The sequence below is a fragment of the Orycteropus afer genome, unplaced genomic scaffold (genome assembly GCF_000298275.1).
Source record: "Orycteropus afer afer isolate SDZICR_OR568_19922 unplaced genomic scaffold, OryAfe1.0 scaffold00088, whole genome shotgun sequence".
NCBI lineage: Eukaryota > Metazoa > Chordata > Mammalia > Tubulidentata > Orycteropodidae > Orycteropus > Orycteropus afer.
In genome coordinates, this window is record NW_006921675.1 from 3849339 (window position 1) to 3866625 (window position 17287).

At 42.1% G+C, this 17287-nt stretch overlaps 2 protein-coding genes across 2 annotated transcripts in view; both read left to right on the forward strand.

Annotated features, from left to right (window-relative positions):
* The window catches only part of CCDC196 (coiled-coil domain containing 196), a 50434-nt gene extending 40391 nt beyond the window's left edge, over positions 1 to 10043 (forward strand). The window contains exon 12 of the mRNA XM_007942350.1: positions 9934 to 10043. Within this exon, the coding sequence (XP_007940541.1) occupies positions 9934 to 10043 (110 nt within the window). The remainder of the gene's footprint in view (positions 1 to 9933) is intronic.
* Positions 10044 to 11037: 994 nt separating this feature from the next.
* GPHN (gephyrin) overlaps positions 11038 to 17287 on the forward strand; it is a 795631-nt gene continuing 789381 nt past the window's right edge. The window contains exon 1 of the mRNA XM_042781141.1: positions 11038 to 11101. Coding sequence (XP_042637075.1) covers positions 11038 to 11101 — 64 coding nt within the window. The remainder of the gene's footprint in view (positions 11102 to 17287) is intronic.

A 17287-nucleotide genomic window follows, 5' to 3' on the forward strand; every position in this document is an offset into this window, starting at 1 on the left:
AATGAGGTACTTGGCACCCTTGTGGGGGTCGGACCATGCAAATAAGGTATATGGAACCTTAATGAGGGGACTGGTCACTTTTGCCATCCTGCTAGACTTAGAGCCAATCCCAGAGTATGAGGTGTGTGACCTGACTACCACTAAGACAATGACGAGATGGGAGTGGACCACATTCTTTGAACCTGGGGTTCTTGTGCTTGGGCATCTCAGGAGATCCCAGGAGACAGCTGTTACACCGGAGATGGCTAGAGACAGCGAGAAGCAGTGACAGAGAGATCGTGGTAGCAGGGGTAGCATGGTGGATTCCTGGTCCACAGCAGAAAAAAGCTGAGTGCCTTCAAGCAGGAAGCTTGTTGTGGAATGGGGTGCCTCCAGATACTTGTTGATGGAGCTAGGCTTGCGGACCCATGGAGTGGAGTGAAAGTGCTAGAAAGCTGAATGCCTGCAGGAAGGAGGCTTCCTGGTGGAGTGGGGTGCCTCTTGGCTGGCCCAAGAGGGCCTAGGGCCTAAAAAGCTGAGAGCCAGAGAGCCAACAGGCTGAGGGCCAGGGAGAAGCCTGCCTGTGGGCATGGCTGGGAAAGAGGCCATCCTGTCTGAAGAACTGCATTTTGAGTCTTTCCTGATCCTAAACTGTAACCTGTTATTTCCCTAAGACACCATATAATCGTGAGTATTGCCTGGTGTTCTGTGAGGCCATTGTAATTGAACTCAGCTGAGAAGTAGATAGTGCTGTGGGAGGCATAGCTGGTGTCAGAATTGGTGAAAAAAGGTTGAAGGGAGGAGGTATGTCTGACCTGTGCCTCACAGGAATCAGCCTTTGGCTGTTGATCTTGATTTTCCTTCCCCTTTGTGAAGTTGGAGGAGGTCAGATGTCTCTGCCTTGCAATTCTTACACTCAGTTTACCTTTTATGTTCACTGAAGAATAACAAGGGCATCATAATTGAAAGCAAAATGTTAATTTCATAAGTAAAAATGAATAAATTTATCTTACCAAACTGGAAAATTCTAATTTAGAAAACTATTTCTGGGGGCAAAGGTTTAGGCTACCTATGTCAAATATTTTAAAATTTCCCATTTCCCAATATTCTCTATCAAACAAACAAACAAAAAAATTGCCACCAAATCAATTCTGACTTATAGCAACCCTATGTTTGTCAGAGTAGCACTGCACTCCATAGGGTTTTGGAAGTAAAGAGCCAGGTTTTTCTGGCCTGAGTGAACTCTAGCCTCCAACATTTCAGTTAAGAGTTGAGTGCCTTAACCATTTGCTATCCACGGACTCCTTCGTTAACCTGTAGATCAGTATTTTTCTGAATGCCTAATTTCTAAATTTTAGCTAGTAAAGAAACCTTTGAACTTCTTTTCTGATAGGCTGAATTTCTAATTTATGTTTTCATGGAAATACAGAATGATGTAATCTATTCAGTCTAAAGTTCATCATACCTAATTCATACCTAATTCAGTCAGTCTAAAGTTCATCATAATTATAATCTAGTTTCCTTTGGGAGAAACATAGGTTAAAATCAACCAGTTTCATCTTGTACTTTTTTTTTTTTTTTTTTTAATAAAGAAAATTAAAGAACCAAACCAAACAGCTGTTGAGTTGATTCTGACTCATAGCAACCCTCCATGGATTTCCTAGGCAGTAAATCTTTACAGAAGTAGACTGCCTCATCTTCCTTTTGTGGAGCAGCTGGTGGGTTTGAACCCCCAACCACCTGGTTAGCAGACACTGCATCACCAGAGCTCCTTATGTAGAGAAAAGTAGCATTAAATACATCCACAATGTTGCTTGCACTCATTTTTCAACCGACTCAGTTGTAGTTGTGACTATTATTCAATCAGGAAAGAGAATCAGACCACGGAAAAAGTGGAATAAGCCTTAGAGGAAGAATCATTCATTCCTAAATTCATTTTTATCTGCGTTTAGTGCGAATGAGGAAAGTCTGATCACAGAAAAGGTCAATAAGCTAAGTAGGTGGTCAGAGAAACTCTGAGGTGACTTACCACAACAGCTGCAACAATGAGATCAAATATACCAACTGTGAAGATGGCACAGGACCAAGCAATGTTTCCATCTTTTATACATAAGGTCACCAGAATCAGTGCCAACTCAAATGGCAACTAACTGCAACAACGATATTGAAATTGTCATTAACCTCAAGGAAACCCAAGGAGGCTTAAGTATAAATATACCACATTTCTACTGATAAAGTTCCATCTTCATAATGAAAATAGTTAGTGAAAGTCAGGTGTTTACCTATCTTTTATGCTGTCTCAAATGGTTAATGCAAACCTCTGTAGTTTTCACTGTGAAAACCTTAAGAATGGAGAGAAGAAATCCCTAGGCACTTGGAATTCTTTAGATACAATTCAACTTTTTACTTCTGGTCCTCCCTTTCTCCTGCCATATGTTTCCTAAGACATCAATAATTCAAAATGGTATACTCCTCTTATTTTCCAATTTTTTTTTTTGATTCCATGATGAATTTTGAAGAAATGTCATACTGTAGCAGGGGGAAAAGAATATGTACATACTGCATTGGAAGTTTTATTCAATAACCAGAAGTAAAGAAAAAGTCAAAGTAGACAATCAGATAACTGAAATTTTCCAATGTAAGATTTTTAAAGCTTGCTAACTTTGAGAGATACTTAAGAAAATTGTTGGCAGATAAGCATGTCCAGTTTAATTCTATTATTCTTTTTAGCAATTTTGCTAGTAACATTCAGCAAAGTATATAACAAATGTTAATAAACTCTCATACATATTGGGAAACTTAATTCATAATAGCTTTCCAATGAACAGTTAATGAATTTTACCATTATAACTTTTAAAAAAATAATCAAAATATGTATCTCTGAAATTTTAAGTCTCACTGCACTTTTTTCCCCCCAATGGGGTGTGTATGTATGTATATTTAATTATCCCTAGTAAAAGCCACAAGCTCTGGTGGCATAGTGCCTAAGGCATTTGATTGACTGCTAACCAGAAGCCTGGCAGTTCAAATCCACCAAACACTCCTCAGAAGGAAGATTGAGCAATCTACTTCTGTAGTGTTATCACCTCAGAAACCCAAGGAGGGGTCGCCATGGGTCGGATTCAACCCGATGGCAGTGAGTTTCATTGTTTTTTTTGGTATTAAAAGCCAGGGCCAACGGTGACAGGATGCAGATAAGGGGAGGGTGGAGAGGTTTCAAACAGCTAAGGGAGATGAACTTGTCTGTCAGTTTGCCATACTGTGCATACAGTTTGCGTGGTGCTGTGAGGCTGGTGGCTGTGCCACTGGTGTTTCAAACGTCAATAGGGTTGCACATGGTGCACAGGTTTCAGCAGAGCTTCCAGACTGAGACAGACTTGGAAGAAGGAAGAGACCATCCCCTTCTCAAAGAATTGGCCAGGGAAAACCTTATGAATAGCAGAGAAAAACTGTCTGGTACTTTACTAGATAACTTTATGAATAGCCCAGAAACACTGTCTGATAGAGTGCCAGAAGATGAGCCCCTTAGGTCGGAAGGCACTCAAAATATAACGGGGAAAGAGCTGCCTCATCAGAGTAGAATCAGCCTTAATGATATGGATAAAGTAAAGCTTTGGGGACCTCCATTTGCTGATATGGCATGACTCAAACTGAGGAGAAACAGCTGCAAACAACCATTAATAATCGGAATGTGGAATGTATGAAGTATGAATCTAGGAAAATTAGAAGTTATAAAAAATTATATGGAACACATAAAGATTGATATCCTAGGCATTAGTAAGCTGAAATGGACCAGTTTTGGCCATTCTGAGTCAGACAACGATATGATGTGCTATGCTGGGAATGACAAATTGAAGAGGAATGGTGTGGGACTCATCATCACAAAGGATGTTTCAAGATCTGTCCTGAAGCACAGTGTTGTCAGTGATAAGATAACATCCATACACCTACAAGGAAGACCAGTTACTACCACTATTACTCAAATTTATCACCAACCACCAAAGCCAAAGATGAGGAAACTGAAGAATTTTACTAACTTCTGCAGTCTGAAATTGCCTGAACATGCAATCAAGATGTGTTAATTAGCCCTGGTGACCAGGACGCAAAAGTTGGGAACAAAGAAAATCATCGGTAGCGGAAAATTTGGCCTTGGTGATAGAAATGACACTGGAGATTGTATGATAGAATTTTGCAAGACAAATAACTATTAATTGCAAATACCTTTTTTCAACAACACAAATGGAGGCTATACACATGGACTTCATCAGATGGAGTACATAGAAATCATATGGACTCTATCTGTAACAAGAGATGATGGAAAAGCTCAATATCTTCAGCCAAAACAAAGCCAGGAACTGATTGTAGAACAGACCATCAACTGCTCATATGCAAGTTCAAGTTGAAGCTGAAGGCAATTAAAATAAGTCCATGAGAGCCAAAATATGACCTTGAATATATACCTCCTGAATTTAGAGACCATTCAAAAAATAGATTTTATGCCCTGAACACCAATGACTGAAACCAGAAATTGTGGGATGACATCAAGTACATCATCCATGAAGAAAGCAAAAGGTCATTAAAAAGACAGGAAAGGAAGACCAAAATGGATGTCAGAAGAGACTCTGAAACTTGCCCTTGAATGGAGAGTAGCTAAAGCAAATGGAAGGATCGACAGGATAAAAGAACTGAACAGAAGATTTCAAAGAACAGCTTGAGAAGACAAAGCTAACTATTATAATGAAATGTGCAAAGACCTGGAGTTAGAAAACCAAAAGGGAAGAACATGCTCTGCATTTCTCAAGCTGAAAGAACTGAAGAAAAATTTAAGCCTCAAGTTGCAATATTGAAAGATTCTATGGGCAAAATATTGAATGATGCAGGAAGCATCAAAAGAAGATGGAGGGAATACACAGGGTCATTGTACCAAAAAGAACTGGTTAATGTTCATCCATTTCAGGAGGTGGCATATGATCAAGAACCAATGGTAGTGAAGGAAGAAGTTGAAGCTGCATTGAAGGAAGTGAAAAACAAGGCTCCAGGAACTGATGGAATATCCATTGAGATGTTTCAACACACAGATGCCATGCTAGAGGCACTCACCTGGCTATGCCTGGAGATTTAGAAGACAGCTACCTGGCCAACTGACTGGAAGGGATCCATATTTGTACCCATTCCAAAGAAAGGTGATCCTACAGAATGTGGAAATTATCGAACCATATCATTAATGTCACATGCAAGTAAAATCTTACTGAAGATAATTCAAAAACAGTTGCAGTAGTATCTTGACAGAGTACTTCTAGAAATGCAAGCTGGATTCAGAAGAGGACGTGGAACAAGGTATATTATTGCTGATGTCAGATGAATCTTGGCTCAAAACAAAGAATAACCAGAAAGATGTTTACTTGTGTTTTATTGGCTATGCAAAAGCATTCAATTGTGTGGATCATAACAAATTATGGGTAATATTGAGAAGAATGGAGATTCCAGAACACTGAATTGTACTCATGAGGAACCTGTACATAGACCAGGAGGCTGTCGTCTGAACAAAACAAGGGGACACTGCATGGTTTAAAAATCAAGAAGAGAGTGTGTCAGGGTTGTATCCTTTTACCATACTTATTAAATCAGTATGCTGAGTAAATAATATGAGAAGATGGACTATATGAAGAAGAACGTGGCATCAGGAATGGAGGAAGACTCATTAACAACCTGTGATACGCTGATGACACAACTTTGCTTGCTGAAAGTGAGGATGATTTGAAGCACTTACTGATGAAGACTGAAGACTACAGTCTGCAGTATGAATTAACACCTCAATATAAAGAAAACAAAAATCCTCATAACTGGACCAATAAGCACTATCACGATGAATGGAGAAAAGACTGAAGTTGTCAAACTTGGTTCTATAATCAACACTAATGGAAGCAGCAGTCAGGACATCAGATGATGTATAAAACCAAAACCAAACTCACTGCCATCGAGTTGATTCAACTCATAGCTGCCACTCCATGGGTTTCCGAGGCAGTATCTCTACAGAAATAGACTGCCTAATCTTCCTTCTGAGGAGTGGCTGGTGGGTTTGAACCACCAGCCTTTTGGTTATCAGTCAAATGCCTTAGGCACTACCTATACCAAAAATCCCAAACTCACTGCTGTGGAGTGGACCCAGCTTATAGTGACCCCTCCTTGGGTTTCCGAGGCGATATCACTACAGAAGCAGATTGCCCAACCTTCTTTCCAAGGAGTAGCTGGTGGGTTTGAACCATCAGCCTTCTGCTTAGCAGTCAAATGCCTTAGGCACTATGTCATCAGAGCTCCTAGGCACTACATACAGCACTGGGCAAATCAGCTCCAAAAGACCTCTTTCAAGTGCTGAAGAGCAAAGATGTCTCCTTGCGGACTAAGGTGAGCCTGACACAAGCTATGGTATTTTCAATTGCCTCATATGCATGTGAGAGCTGGACAATGAATAAGGAAGACCAAAGAAGAGTTGGTGCTTTTGAGTTGTGGTAGTGAAGAATGCTGAAAGTACCATGGACTGCTAAAAGAACTAACAAATCTGTCCTGGAAGAAGTGCAGCTGGAACTCTCCTTGGAAGCAAGAACGGCCACACTTTGTCTCACCTACTTTGGTCATGTTGTAAAAAGGAACCATTTCATGGAGAAGGGTATCATGCTTGGTAGGGTGGAGGGTCGATGAAAGAGGGGAAGGACCTGAACAAAATGGATTGACACAGTGGCTGCAAGTATAGGCCCATTATAGCAAGGATCATGGAGCTGGCATGAGACTGGGCAGTGTTTCGTTCTGCTGTGCATAGGGTAGCTATGAGTTGGAGATGACTCAATGGCACCTAACAACAACAACAACATTATTACTATTAAGGAGCCCTGGTAATGCTGTGGTTAATCACTTGGCTGCTAACAGAAGGGTCAGCAGGTTAAATCCACCAGCCGGGGTTCATGGGAAAAAATGTAGCAACCTGCTTCCATAAAGCAATTGGTGTGTGGTGGTGGTTCTGCCGTTAAGTCGGATATGACTCATAGTGACCCCTCCTTGGGTTTCCGAGGCTGTATCACTGTGGATGTAGATTGCCCAATATTCCTTCCAAGGAGTGGCTGGTGGATTTGAACCACCAGCCTTCTGGTTAGCAGTCAGATGTCTTAGGCACTATGCAACCAGAGCTCCCCTATAAAGATTACAGCCTTGGCAACCTTATGGGGGCAGTTGTACTCCATCTGGAGGCATTACTGTAAGTCACAATCAACTTGATGGCAACAAGTTTAGTTTTAGATTATTATTTAGAGTAATAATTCCTATTACCTCCAAACTCAAACCAAACTCACTGCTGTTGAGTCAGATCTGACTTGGGTTTCTGAGGCAGTATCTCTACGGAAGTAGATTGCCCAATCTTTCTTTTGAGGAGTGGCTGGTGGGTTTGAACTGCCAACCTTCTGGTTAGCAGTTGGGTGTCTTAGGCACCATGCCACAAGAGGTCCTAGAGTTCCTGGTTAACGTTACTTTGGCTCTATGCATTTGCCTATTAAAAAATTTTCAAGCAAGTAGGGTCAAACAATATTTGTCCTTTTGTGTATGGCTTATTTCACTTTTCATAATGTTTTCAAGGTTCATCCATATGGTAGCATGCATCAGAGCCTCATTTCTCTTTATTGCTGAATAAAAATTCACTGTATGTATATACAACATTTTGTTTATCCATTCATCAGTTAATGTATAGTTGGGTTGTTTTACCTTTTGGATATTATGAATAATGCTGCAATGATCATTGTGTTTGTAATATACAAATGCCTGAGTTTCTGCTTTCAAGTCTTATTGGTATATATCTAGGAGTGCAATTGCTGGATCATATTGTAATTCTACATTTCACTTTTTGCTGAACCACCAAAATTTTCCTCAGTGGCTGCACCATTTTACATTTTCATCAGCTGACACTTTACATTCCCACAAGCAATGGGTGAGTTTTCCAATTTCTCCACATTCTTGTCAACACTTGTTCTTGTCCATTTTTTAAATAACAGCCATACTAGTGGTGTGAGGAAGGAGCTCTGGTGCCACGGTGGGTAAGATATTTGGCTGGTAACCAGAAGGTTGGTGGTTCAAACTCACCAATTGCTCTGTGGGAGGAAGAAGAGGCAATCCACTTCTGTAAAGATTTACAGCCTTGGAAACCCAGTAGGGTTCTCTATGAGTCAGAATTGATCGCAGTAGTTTTTTTTTTTTTTTTGATTTTGTGCTGTGTGGTAGTATCTCACTATGGTTTTGATTTCCCTAATGATTAATGATAAGCTCTGGTGGCACAGTGCCTAAGGCTTTAGACTGCTAACCAGCAGGCTGGCGGTTCAAACCCACCAGCCACTCCTGGGAAGGCGTGGGACAATCTACTTCTGTAGTGATACTGACTGGGAAACCCTAGGAGGGGTCACCATGAATTGGTCCGACTCAAGGGCACATAACAACAACTGGTAGGGTAGTGCCTAAAGGCACTTGACTGCTAACCAGAAGGCTGGTGGTTCAAACCCACCAGCCACCTCGGAAGGAAGGTTGGGCAGTGAAACTGCCTCAGACACCCAAGGAGGGGTCACTATGAGTCGGGTTCGACTAGACAGCACATAACAACAACACTTTATTTAAAGGATGAAGAAAAAGGCCCAAACTTCTTTACGGTCACAAAGGCTGTCAGTGGGCAGGTTTAGAACTTCTCTCTCTGAAAATTCAAGACATTTTCTAATTTAATACTTAAGGGTGCTCCTGGCCAATCTACTTCCATAAAGATTTACTACCTCTGAAGCCCAATGTCTGTCCATGGGAACCAACTCCATGGCAGTGAGTTTCTTTCTTTCTTTTCTTTTCCTAGAGGCATGGTGCCTCAGGCTTTGACTGCTAACCAGGAAGTTGGCGGCTCAAAACCACCAGCAGCTCCATGGAAGTATGGGGCAACCTTCTTCCCTAAAGATTTACCACCTGGCAAACCCAATGGGGGTCGCTATGAGTTGGAATGGCATTGAGTTTGGGTTTTGGTTTTGTGGCGAATAAAAGGCAGTTTTGTTGGTGTAAATGGTTTGCATACATCTGTTCACCTAAAGATTGGTGGTTTGAACCTACCCACTGGTACCTCAGAAGAAAGGCTTAACGATCTACATCCAAGAAGAGTACAACCAAGAAAACCCTATAGAGCAACACATGGGGTTGCCATGAGATGGCAGAGAATAACATAGTTTAGAACATGAAACCAACGATTTGCTCTTCACTTTTAGCTTGAGATAAAGAAAATTATTTTCTTGGATATAATTTCACATCTCCATCTCTGATTCAAAACTAATCAAGAATTCCTTGGCCAGCAGATTTTGTGGCAACAGCTTATTATAGGAAGTAAATTCATCATATAACTTCAATTTTTAATCCACTGTCAAAAATTCCAGCAATACACATACTCAAAAAAGAAATATTTCAGTAATTTACCTTATCCCACTTCAATTCCACCACTTTCCCATTATTTAAAATGAAATATATAACAGTGTGACTCTTCAGTAACAATAAAAACATAAAAACTCATAACCATCAAACTGACTGAAATTTTAATTGTGTACAAACACTGATGATTACACATTTTTTGACACTTCACTTTCCGTTCTTATGCTTCCAAGTTTTACCATGTCTGAAAACAGTAAGGATATCTATATATAAATTCAGAAGTTGAAAGGGCCAGAAAGGATAACAAACCGGCATAAAAGCTACAGGTGATTACTACGAAAAGGCACATTTAAGTAAATGGTATCAAAAGCTATTTCTATGGTAAAACAATATACCACGAATACTCAAAGGAAACTCGATTGCCACGGCCTGGATTCTATTTCTAGGTTTGAGATCGTGGTTCAGGTGGGAGCAACATACCCTTCTCTTTCTCTAAGTGGATAAATTCTTTTCATGTAACAACAGACCATGACGGTGAAGCTCAAGACCACAAAACCATGGGCCAACCAGGCGAAGAGAAGCCAGATATCTTCACTCAGAAAGCCCTGCCGCGAACTCTTAAGCTTTGCTTGTGAGGATCGATAAGTAAGTACTAACTTGGACTTGGCACCCTAAAGCCCTGGAGAAGCGGAAATGCCCCGGCAGGGCGAGCTGACTGAAGTCAGCAGAAGGATTGGATGGCTCCTTATTCGCCTACGGCGAACTCTGTCACTTTGGCCGCTGTTCTGTCACCCACGCAACTTTAGAAGCCACCTCCAGGTTCCCTGGTGCCTTCAGGGGGGCGGCCGGCCGCTCCTGAGAGCTGTGAACAGGCTCCGCAAACTGAGCCATTCCCCACACCCCTTCCAGAAAGTAGCTCCCTCGCCCTGGAGAGCCTCGGGCGGCTGACTAAAGATGAAGCGAAAGCTCGGTAGGGGATTGCTTCTGTCTGGGGCTCTGCTGGGGCTACGTTTGTGTCTCGCGCGCATCCGCTCCGCGTTGTCCCAGCCAATCCGGCGCTACTCCCGCGCCCAGGTGCGTTCACCCGTTCTTCTCAAGCTGGGCCCACTCCTTCCCACTCTCAAAACTCCGCAACCCAGCTCTCACTCCTCCCTCACTCTCCACGAGTTCCACGCTTCGAAGTGTAGCTCCGCCCCAGTCCCTGAGACCGCCCCCGCAACACCCAGAGTGTGTGCTCTCCTTTCCCTTCAGTCTTCAGCCATCTAGCCACTCTGGGTCTCGCGATCTCCGCAGAGCTGCTTCAGTCTCTCGGGCCTCGCTCGGACGCCTCCGCGCGCTCTCCCCGTGCGGCCGCCGCGTCCCCCACCCCCAAGTCGCTGCCTCCAACCCGACTCGGGGTTGCGCTCCCTGGCTCCGCCCCCTCCGGCGGACTCGCGCATTCCGGGCCCGGCCTCTTTCCCCGGCTCAGGCCGCCAAGTGCTCTGCCGCCTCCCCCTCCTTGCCCGCTCGCCACACGCTCCCCGGGCGCCCTCGCTCTCGCGCTCTCCGAGGCAAGCGCGCTCCCGGCCCGCGCGCTCCGGGCTCCGGCTTCTCCCGGCTCCTGTCAGTGCAGTGACTGCGCTGGGAAACATGGCGTCTGAGGGAATGATCCTCACTAACCACGACCATCAAATCCGTGTCGGAGTCCTCACAGGTAACCATGGGAGTAGATCCAGGCCTGCTGCGGCCGCTATCCCCGGATCTGTCTCGGGCTTCTCGCTGTAGTGGCACAGCCTGTGGGCCTCCAGGAGGAGGACAAGGCTGAGGAGGGGGCGCGGGGGTGCGTTTTACAACTGCTGAAAAGCTGCTGGAGGTTGGGATATTCCCACGGGTCCCCCTGGGAGCTGAGACCAGCCCTATGGGATGTCAGGCCCCAGCGCCTTCGCAGCCGAAGTCCTTAGCCCCGGGGGACCGGGGGCCAGCGCCGCGGGCGCTGCGGGGCTCCGCGCTGCCCCGCGCTGCCGGTGAAGGAGCCGGAATCCCGGCTCCGCTGTACGAAGCACGCCGCTCTCGGCTTGCCTGGGTGCATCCTTCTCTAATGCTTTTCCGGGAGAGGGGGGAATCCCGTCTCCACTCCCTCCCCCCACCCGGCGACCCCGCGGAGCTCTGGCCTCGCTTGCCCCAGGCACCGGCTGGACTTGAACACGGGTGTTCTTCAGGCGGAACTCTGCTCCGCTTCAGGCTGCCCCTCGCAGGCCGAGCATCCCCTCAGCCACCCATGGGACACTCCTCTCTTCTCCCGGGAGGTGGGGAATCAGCTTGCTCTCGGACCTCGTAAAGTGTCTGCATTCCGCCTTCCCGAGCCAAGGGCCCTCTGCCCGCGTCTCCGTTTCCTAGCAAGTAAGGACCGGTTGCAGTTGCGGCCGGGGATCCTGTCCATTTTACTTGACAGGGAAGGATTCCCCCTTTCGGGCTCCTCTGTCCCTCTCCCTTCTGGGAACCTCCCCTCCCCCCGCCGGTAGATGGTCCCGAGGCTCGTGAGAAGCTCACTTTCCCCCGGTCGCGTTTCTCTCGTTCGCAGTAGCAGTGTGTGCTCTGCATGTCTGATTCCGTTGCGTTGTATTTGGGTAATATCCCTTAGTTCGGCAATAGGCAGTTGCTGCAGGGCTTGACTTCCAAGATGAATAGCAAGCCGATGTGTAGGGCTTTCTGCTGTGGTTCTGTAGTTGGCAAGGTTTGTGTGTAATTCAGTGGCGTGGCGGGGGTTAAATAACTATATTTGGAATCAGAGGGTTTAGTTCGGAGTGAAGGAAACCCAACACTCAGTGATGTGATTTTGGAAAGGAGATGTAGACGGCAATCTGTGTAGACGGCAATAGTGTCTCCTCCCCCTTTCTTTCAAATTTTTTTTTTCTTGTCAAATTCTGACAACTTGAGATGGTGTTCGAGAAGGGACTAAATTGAATGAGACTTGCTTTTATTATTAGGTAGACCAATCTCCGAGACTGCGGGTGAACGCTTAATGCAAAGCTTAATTTAGGTGCTGAGTTTTATGTAAAGGGGATATCCGTGACACCCCTGTCTTTTAAGTAAACGAATTGCCTTTCCCTAGTATTCGTTCTAGATGTGAACTGTGCGCTTTTGAATTTTCCTCTTAGAAAGCCCCTGGGATAGAGAAACTAGTGTAAACCAGTCGCAGGGAAGGGAATTCCCCCCTCCCCAAATCGGAAGGTGCGCTGTTCTCTTCTTTTAGTGCAGAAATTGGTGCCTTGAGCGGAGATTAAACTGTATCTTTGAATTCTTAAGAGTTGACATGACTGCTTTTTAAAGGATCTGATCACGCTATGTGAAAGTGTACCTTGTATCAACCTTCAACCTGCACTTTAAATTCTAGCCATGCTGTGCTTTGAAAATTAATAGAATAGTAAGAGAGAAGTTTAATAGAGACCGAAGTATGTCAGCTGTCCATAGAAATGAAAGGCCACAAATGTTTAAAAGTTAAACCATGGAGATATTTTATCATTATTATTATTGTTGTGTATTTGTGCTTCCTTAATTTTGGGAGCTCTGGTAGCTTAGTGCCTAAGGCACTTGACTGCTAACCAGAAGGCTGGCAGTTCAAACCCACCAGCCACTCCTCGGAAGGAAGGTTGGGCTTCTACTTCCGTAGTGATACTGCCTCGGAAACCCAAGGAGGAGTCGCTATGAGTGGGGTCCGACTGGATGGCACATAACAACAGCAACAAATAGTTTTATTTAGTGAATCATCTTACATTTTGCAGAGTGCTTTGAAAGATGCAGACCCTTTCTGATATCCCTACAGTCTAATGAGATAACACAGATACATAAACGATTGAAGAAACTGTGTATGTGATTATTGTACTAAAATCGTGTAAAGAAGTAACCTGTGCATTGAGGGCTAAATGCAAAAGGAATTCCATATTTAGATGGATTGGTGCTTTACCTGAGTGGAGAACCCAGTACATTCACCAGAGACGAGAAGCAGCTGGCATTTTTAAGGGAAGCTGAAAGTCATTGTCAGCTTTATAAATGATTATGTAGGTGAACATGAGGTTCTTGAACAGAATAAAAAAGCAATGCAAAGGCCTTGAAGAGCTCCAATGGAATAGGAAGGTGGCATAGACAGAATGTCAAGGGAGGAAGATAGCTTTGGCAGTGGAATTAAAGACAGTCTGAAGAAGCTGTCTCATGAGAATGGGGTACAGTAGTTTAGGGGGAGAAAATCTAGGGCCAGGAATAAGGATGTGGCTGAAGGAATGAAAAGGAAGCTGCAGATTTGGTAAGAGTGGTAACAGAAGGCAGTAGGATAATAAAATGGATATTTAAAGTCAAATAATTCTGAGGCTTTTTCTTGAGAAGTTACTGATATAAATATCACCTACTATGATGGAGCTTGGGAACATGGAGAAGAATCAGAGTAAAGAATTCCAGTGCTCAGTCTGTGAATAGAGGATTTTACTTATAAAACAGCTTAGTTTCTGTCGTCTTGACATTACATGTGATTTTTTTTTGGGAAAAAACTACAAAATTGGAGCTATATTGTTCAGTTTAGTGTCTTTTACAACTTCAAGCATTGTAATTTTACCATGTAAATTTATTCTGAATTGAGCTTAAGTACTATGATTTTATACTTCAGAAAATTGAGTTAAGAGGCCACACTTAAAACTGATTTCATGAGTTGTAATTTGTGGCTCTCTGAAAGGTGGAGGATTTGTTTTGTAAAACATCCTCTGTGTCCTTCACGATAGTGAATTTAAATATTTTATCTGAATTTATTTTGCAAACATAATGGTATGGTCTGCTTCAACTCCCCACATACATTTTACAAAGTGTTAGATAGTATTTTGGTGAAATCATATTGTCGTTTCTAAAGAGTTTAATTGATTTCTTTGTTACATTTTTGATTATTTATTGAAAAATAATATTTGTACTTTGAAGCTTTTCATCTTCTAGATGTTGTTGTAATCTTATTATCAGCTTTGCATTTGCAAATATAGTGTACAGTTTTTGGAAGCTACTCTGGTAGCATAGTGCCTAAGGCACTTGACTGCTAACCAGAAGGCTGGCGGTTCAAACCCATCAGCCACTCCTCGGAAGGAAGGTTGGGCAATCCTACTTCCGTAGTGATACTGCCTCGGAAACCCAAGGAGGGGTCGCTGTGAGTCGGGCCGACTCGATGGCAAATAACAACAACAACAACAATAAAATGATTACTGTAACTGTACTAGAATTTTGAAAGAATAATGGTATAAAGTAAAATATATAGGAAATGCATTTCTTTTTTTTGTTTGAGTGTCTCAAATCATTAGGATTTGGCAATCAGATTATGGTAATGGATGTAGCATGTATATTTTAGTTTCCCTAATTTTTTATTAGGAAAATGAAGATATGTGTAGATAGATAGATGGTTCATGGAAACATTTTCTGTTGAACACTATTGCTCCATCTCTAAGAACAGTATCTTTATTAACCACTTTTGCTGATTTGCCAGAAATAAAAGTTATATTGTCTTTAGTGCCCCAAGGTTTAATTTTTAACATATCTATTTCTAATGTTCTCTATTTCTACTGCTATTTATCGCAGACTGAAGATAATGTGATAATAAATAATATGAGGCAAATATCTACTGCTTTGAAGCTAGAAACAAGATGTAGTGTTAGAAAAAAATATATATATAATTTTTTTTAATATAGTTTCAGTAATAATTATAGTTGGTTTTAACAATTACATAGCAGGCTTACTATATTTCATATATGTCACTTTTCATGTACTTTTTTCTAACTTGGAAGAAGCTATTTATCAAGGGAGCACAATAATTCTACCTATATAAAAGTCCCAAAGAATCATTATCAACAAAATACTGAATCCATGAATATTTATAATACAGAATCAGATAGATTGTGCTCCACTGTCTATTTAATATCACATTATCTTGCTACTGTATGGTTTACCTTAATCTATTACCTTAAACAGTGACACTGATAAGAAAAAAAATGTAAATTTGTGTGAAAAGGCATTTTGAAGTCATGCTTTTGCTGGCAATACATGTTTTTATTGCACTAAGATATAGATTTGAAATCAGTAAGAAATACTGGGACAAATAAAAGATATCACTACTCCTCTGTCAGTTTGTCCTACTGTGGTGGCTTGCATGTTGCTGTAAGGCTGGAGGCTGTGCCACTAGTGTTTCAAATACCAGCAGGCTCACCCATGGTAGACTAGTTTCAGTGGAGCTTCCAGACTAAGACAGTTTGGGAAGAAGGATGGGACCATCCACCTCTGAAAAAATTGTCCAGTGAAAACTTTATGAATAGCAGTGAACTATTGTCTGATATGTTACTGGTAAACTATAATATACGACAAGGTAATACAAATTATGTAAAAGGCTAATTGTAAACTAACCAGTTGCCATTGAGTTGACTCTGACTCATGGTCACCCTATGTTTGTCAGAGTAGAACTGTGCTCTGGAGGGTTTTCAGTGGCTGATTTTTTGGAAGTAGATTGTCAGACCTTTCTTTTGAGGTGTCTCTGGGTGGACTTGAGCTGCCAGTCTTTTGCTTAACAGGCGAGCAGGTTAACTGATTGCACCCCCAGGGATGCCAGTTATGAACTAGAACACTGAAAATAGTTCAGGTGGATGTAGAGAGTATTTGAGTCATTCATAAACTCATTCAAAATATTAAAAAACCAAGTTCAAAGCCAAGGAAATGATGATAACTAGTAACTATGGAATTATTTGATCATTTATTTAATTCCCCAAACGTATTCTTGTACATTATGTGTCAATATTATTTTCTGAAAAGCCCATTTATTGATAAGAATATATATATGTGTGTGTGTGTGTGTGTGTGTATAAATAAATAAATAAACGTACATATATTGTTGTTGTTATGTGCCGTCGAGTCGGACCTGACTCATAGTGACCCCTCCTTGGGTTTCCGCGGCACTATCACTACGGAAGTAGATTGCCCCATCTTCCTTCCGAGGAGTGACTGGTAGGTTTGAACCACCAGCCTTCTGGTTAGCAGTCAAGAGCCTTAGGCACTAAGCTACCAGAGCTCCTACATACATATATACATATGTATGTTTTTATTTTGGAGAATAGTGTCAATAAGTAGACATAACACTATTGCATACAAAACCTAAACCCTATCAAATCAAATATACCTGATTTTCTCAATAATATCTATATGACTATTATTAAAAAGAAATCTACTTCTCAGACTAGGTTATTCTATCATAACTTTTTGTTTGGAAACAATATATTAGAGAATTAGAGAATCAAAGTATGAAAATGTTAAATTAATTTCTAATGGATATACTTAATACTACCATCACTGGCCAAAGACTTTTAAACTATTGGTACATATGTTGCTATGTAGTAAAAGTTTTAACTATATTAAAAATCGGACTGTTTGACTTCAAAATGAGGTGTATGGTGGAGAACCAACAATATGCAATTGGGGAGTAAGTGATGAGTAAAGGTCTATTTTTACCTTTACTGGTGATAGATTCCTGGTTAAATTGAATTGAGTGCTTTTTGGAACAGTGAACAAACCCACTGGAGACAATTCTGACTCATAGTGACCTGATAGGACAGAGTAGAATTGTCCCATAGGGTTTTCAGGCTGTAAATCTTTACAGAAGCAGATTGCCACATCTTTCTTCCATGGAATGACTAGTGGGTTTGAATTGCCAACCTTTTGGTTAGCAGCTGAGCACTTACACAGTGCAGCACCAGTTTTCTGAAGCAGTGAATAATATAGATAAATCTGTACTTTGCTCCTATAAATAGGATAGAAAAAGAATGAAACATTTTTGAGTTTGAGATGGTGAAAAAAGAGATCCTGAAAAAGAAAATAACCACAAGGGATTTCT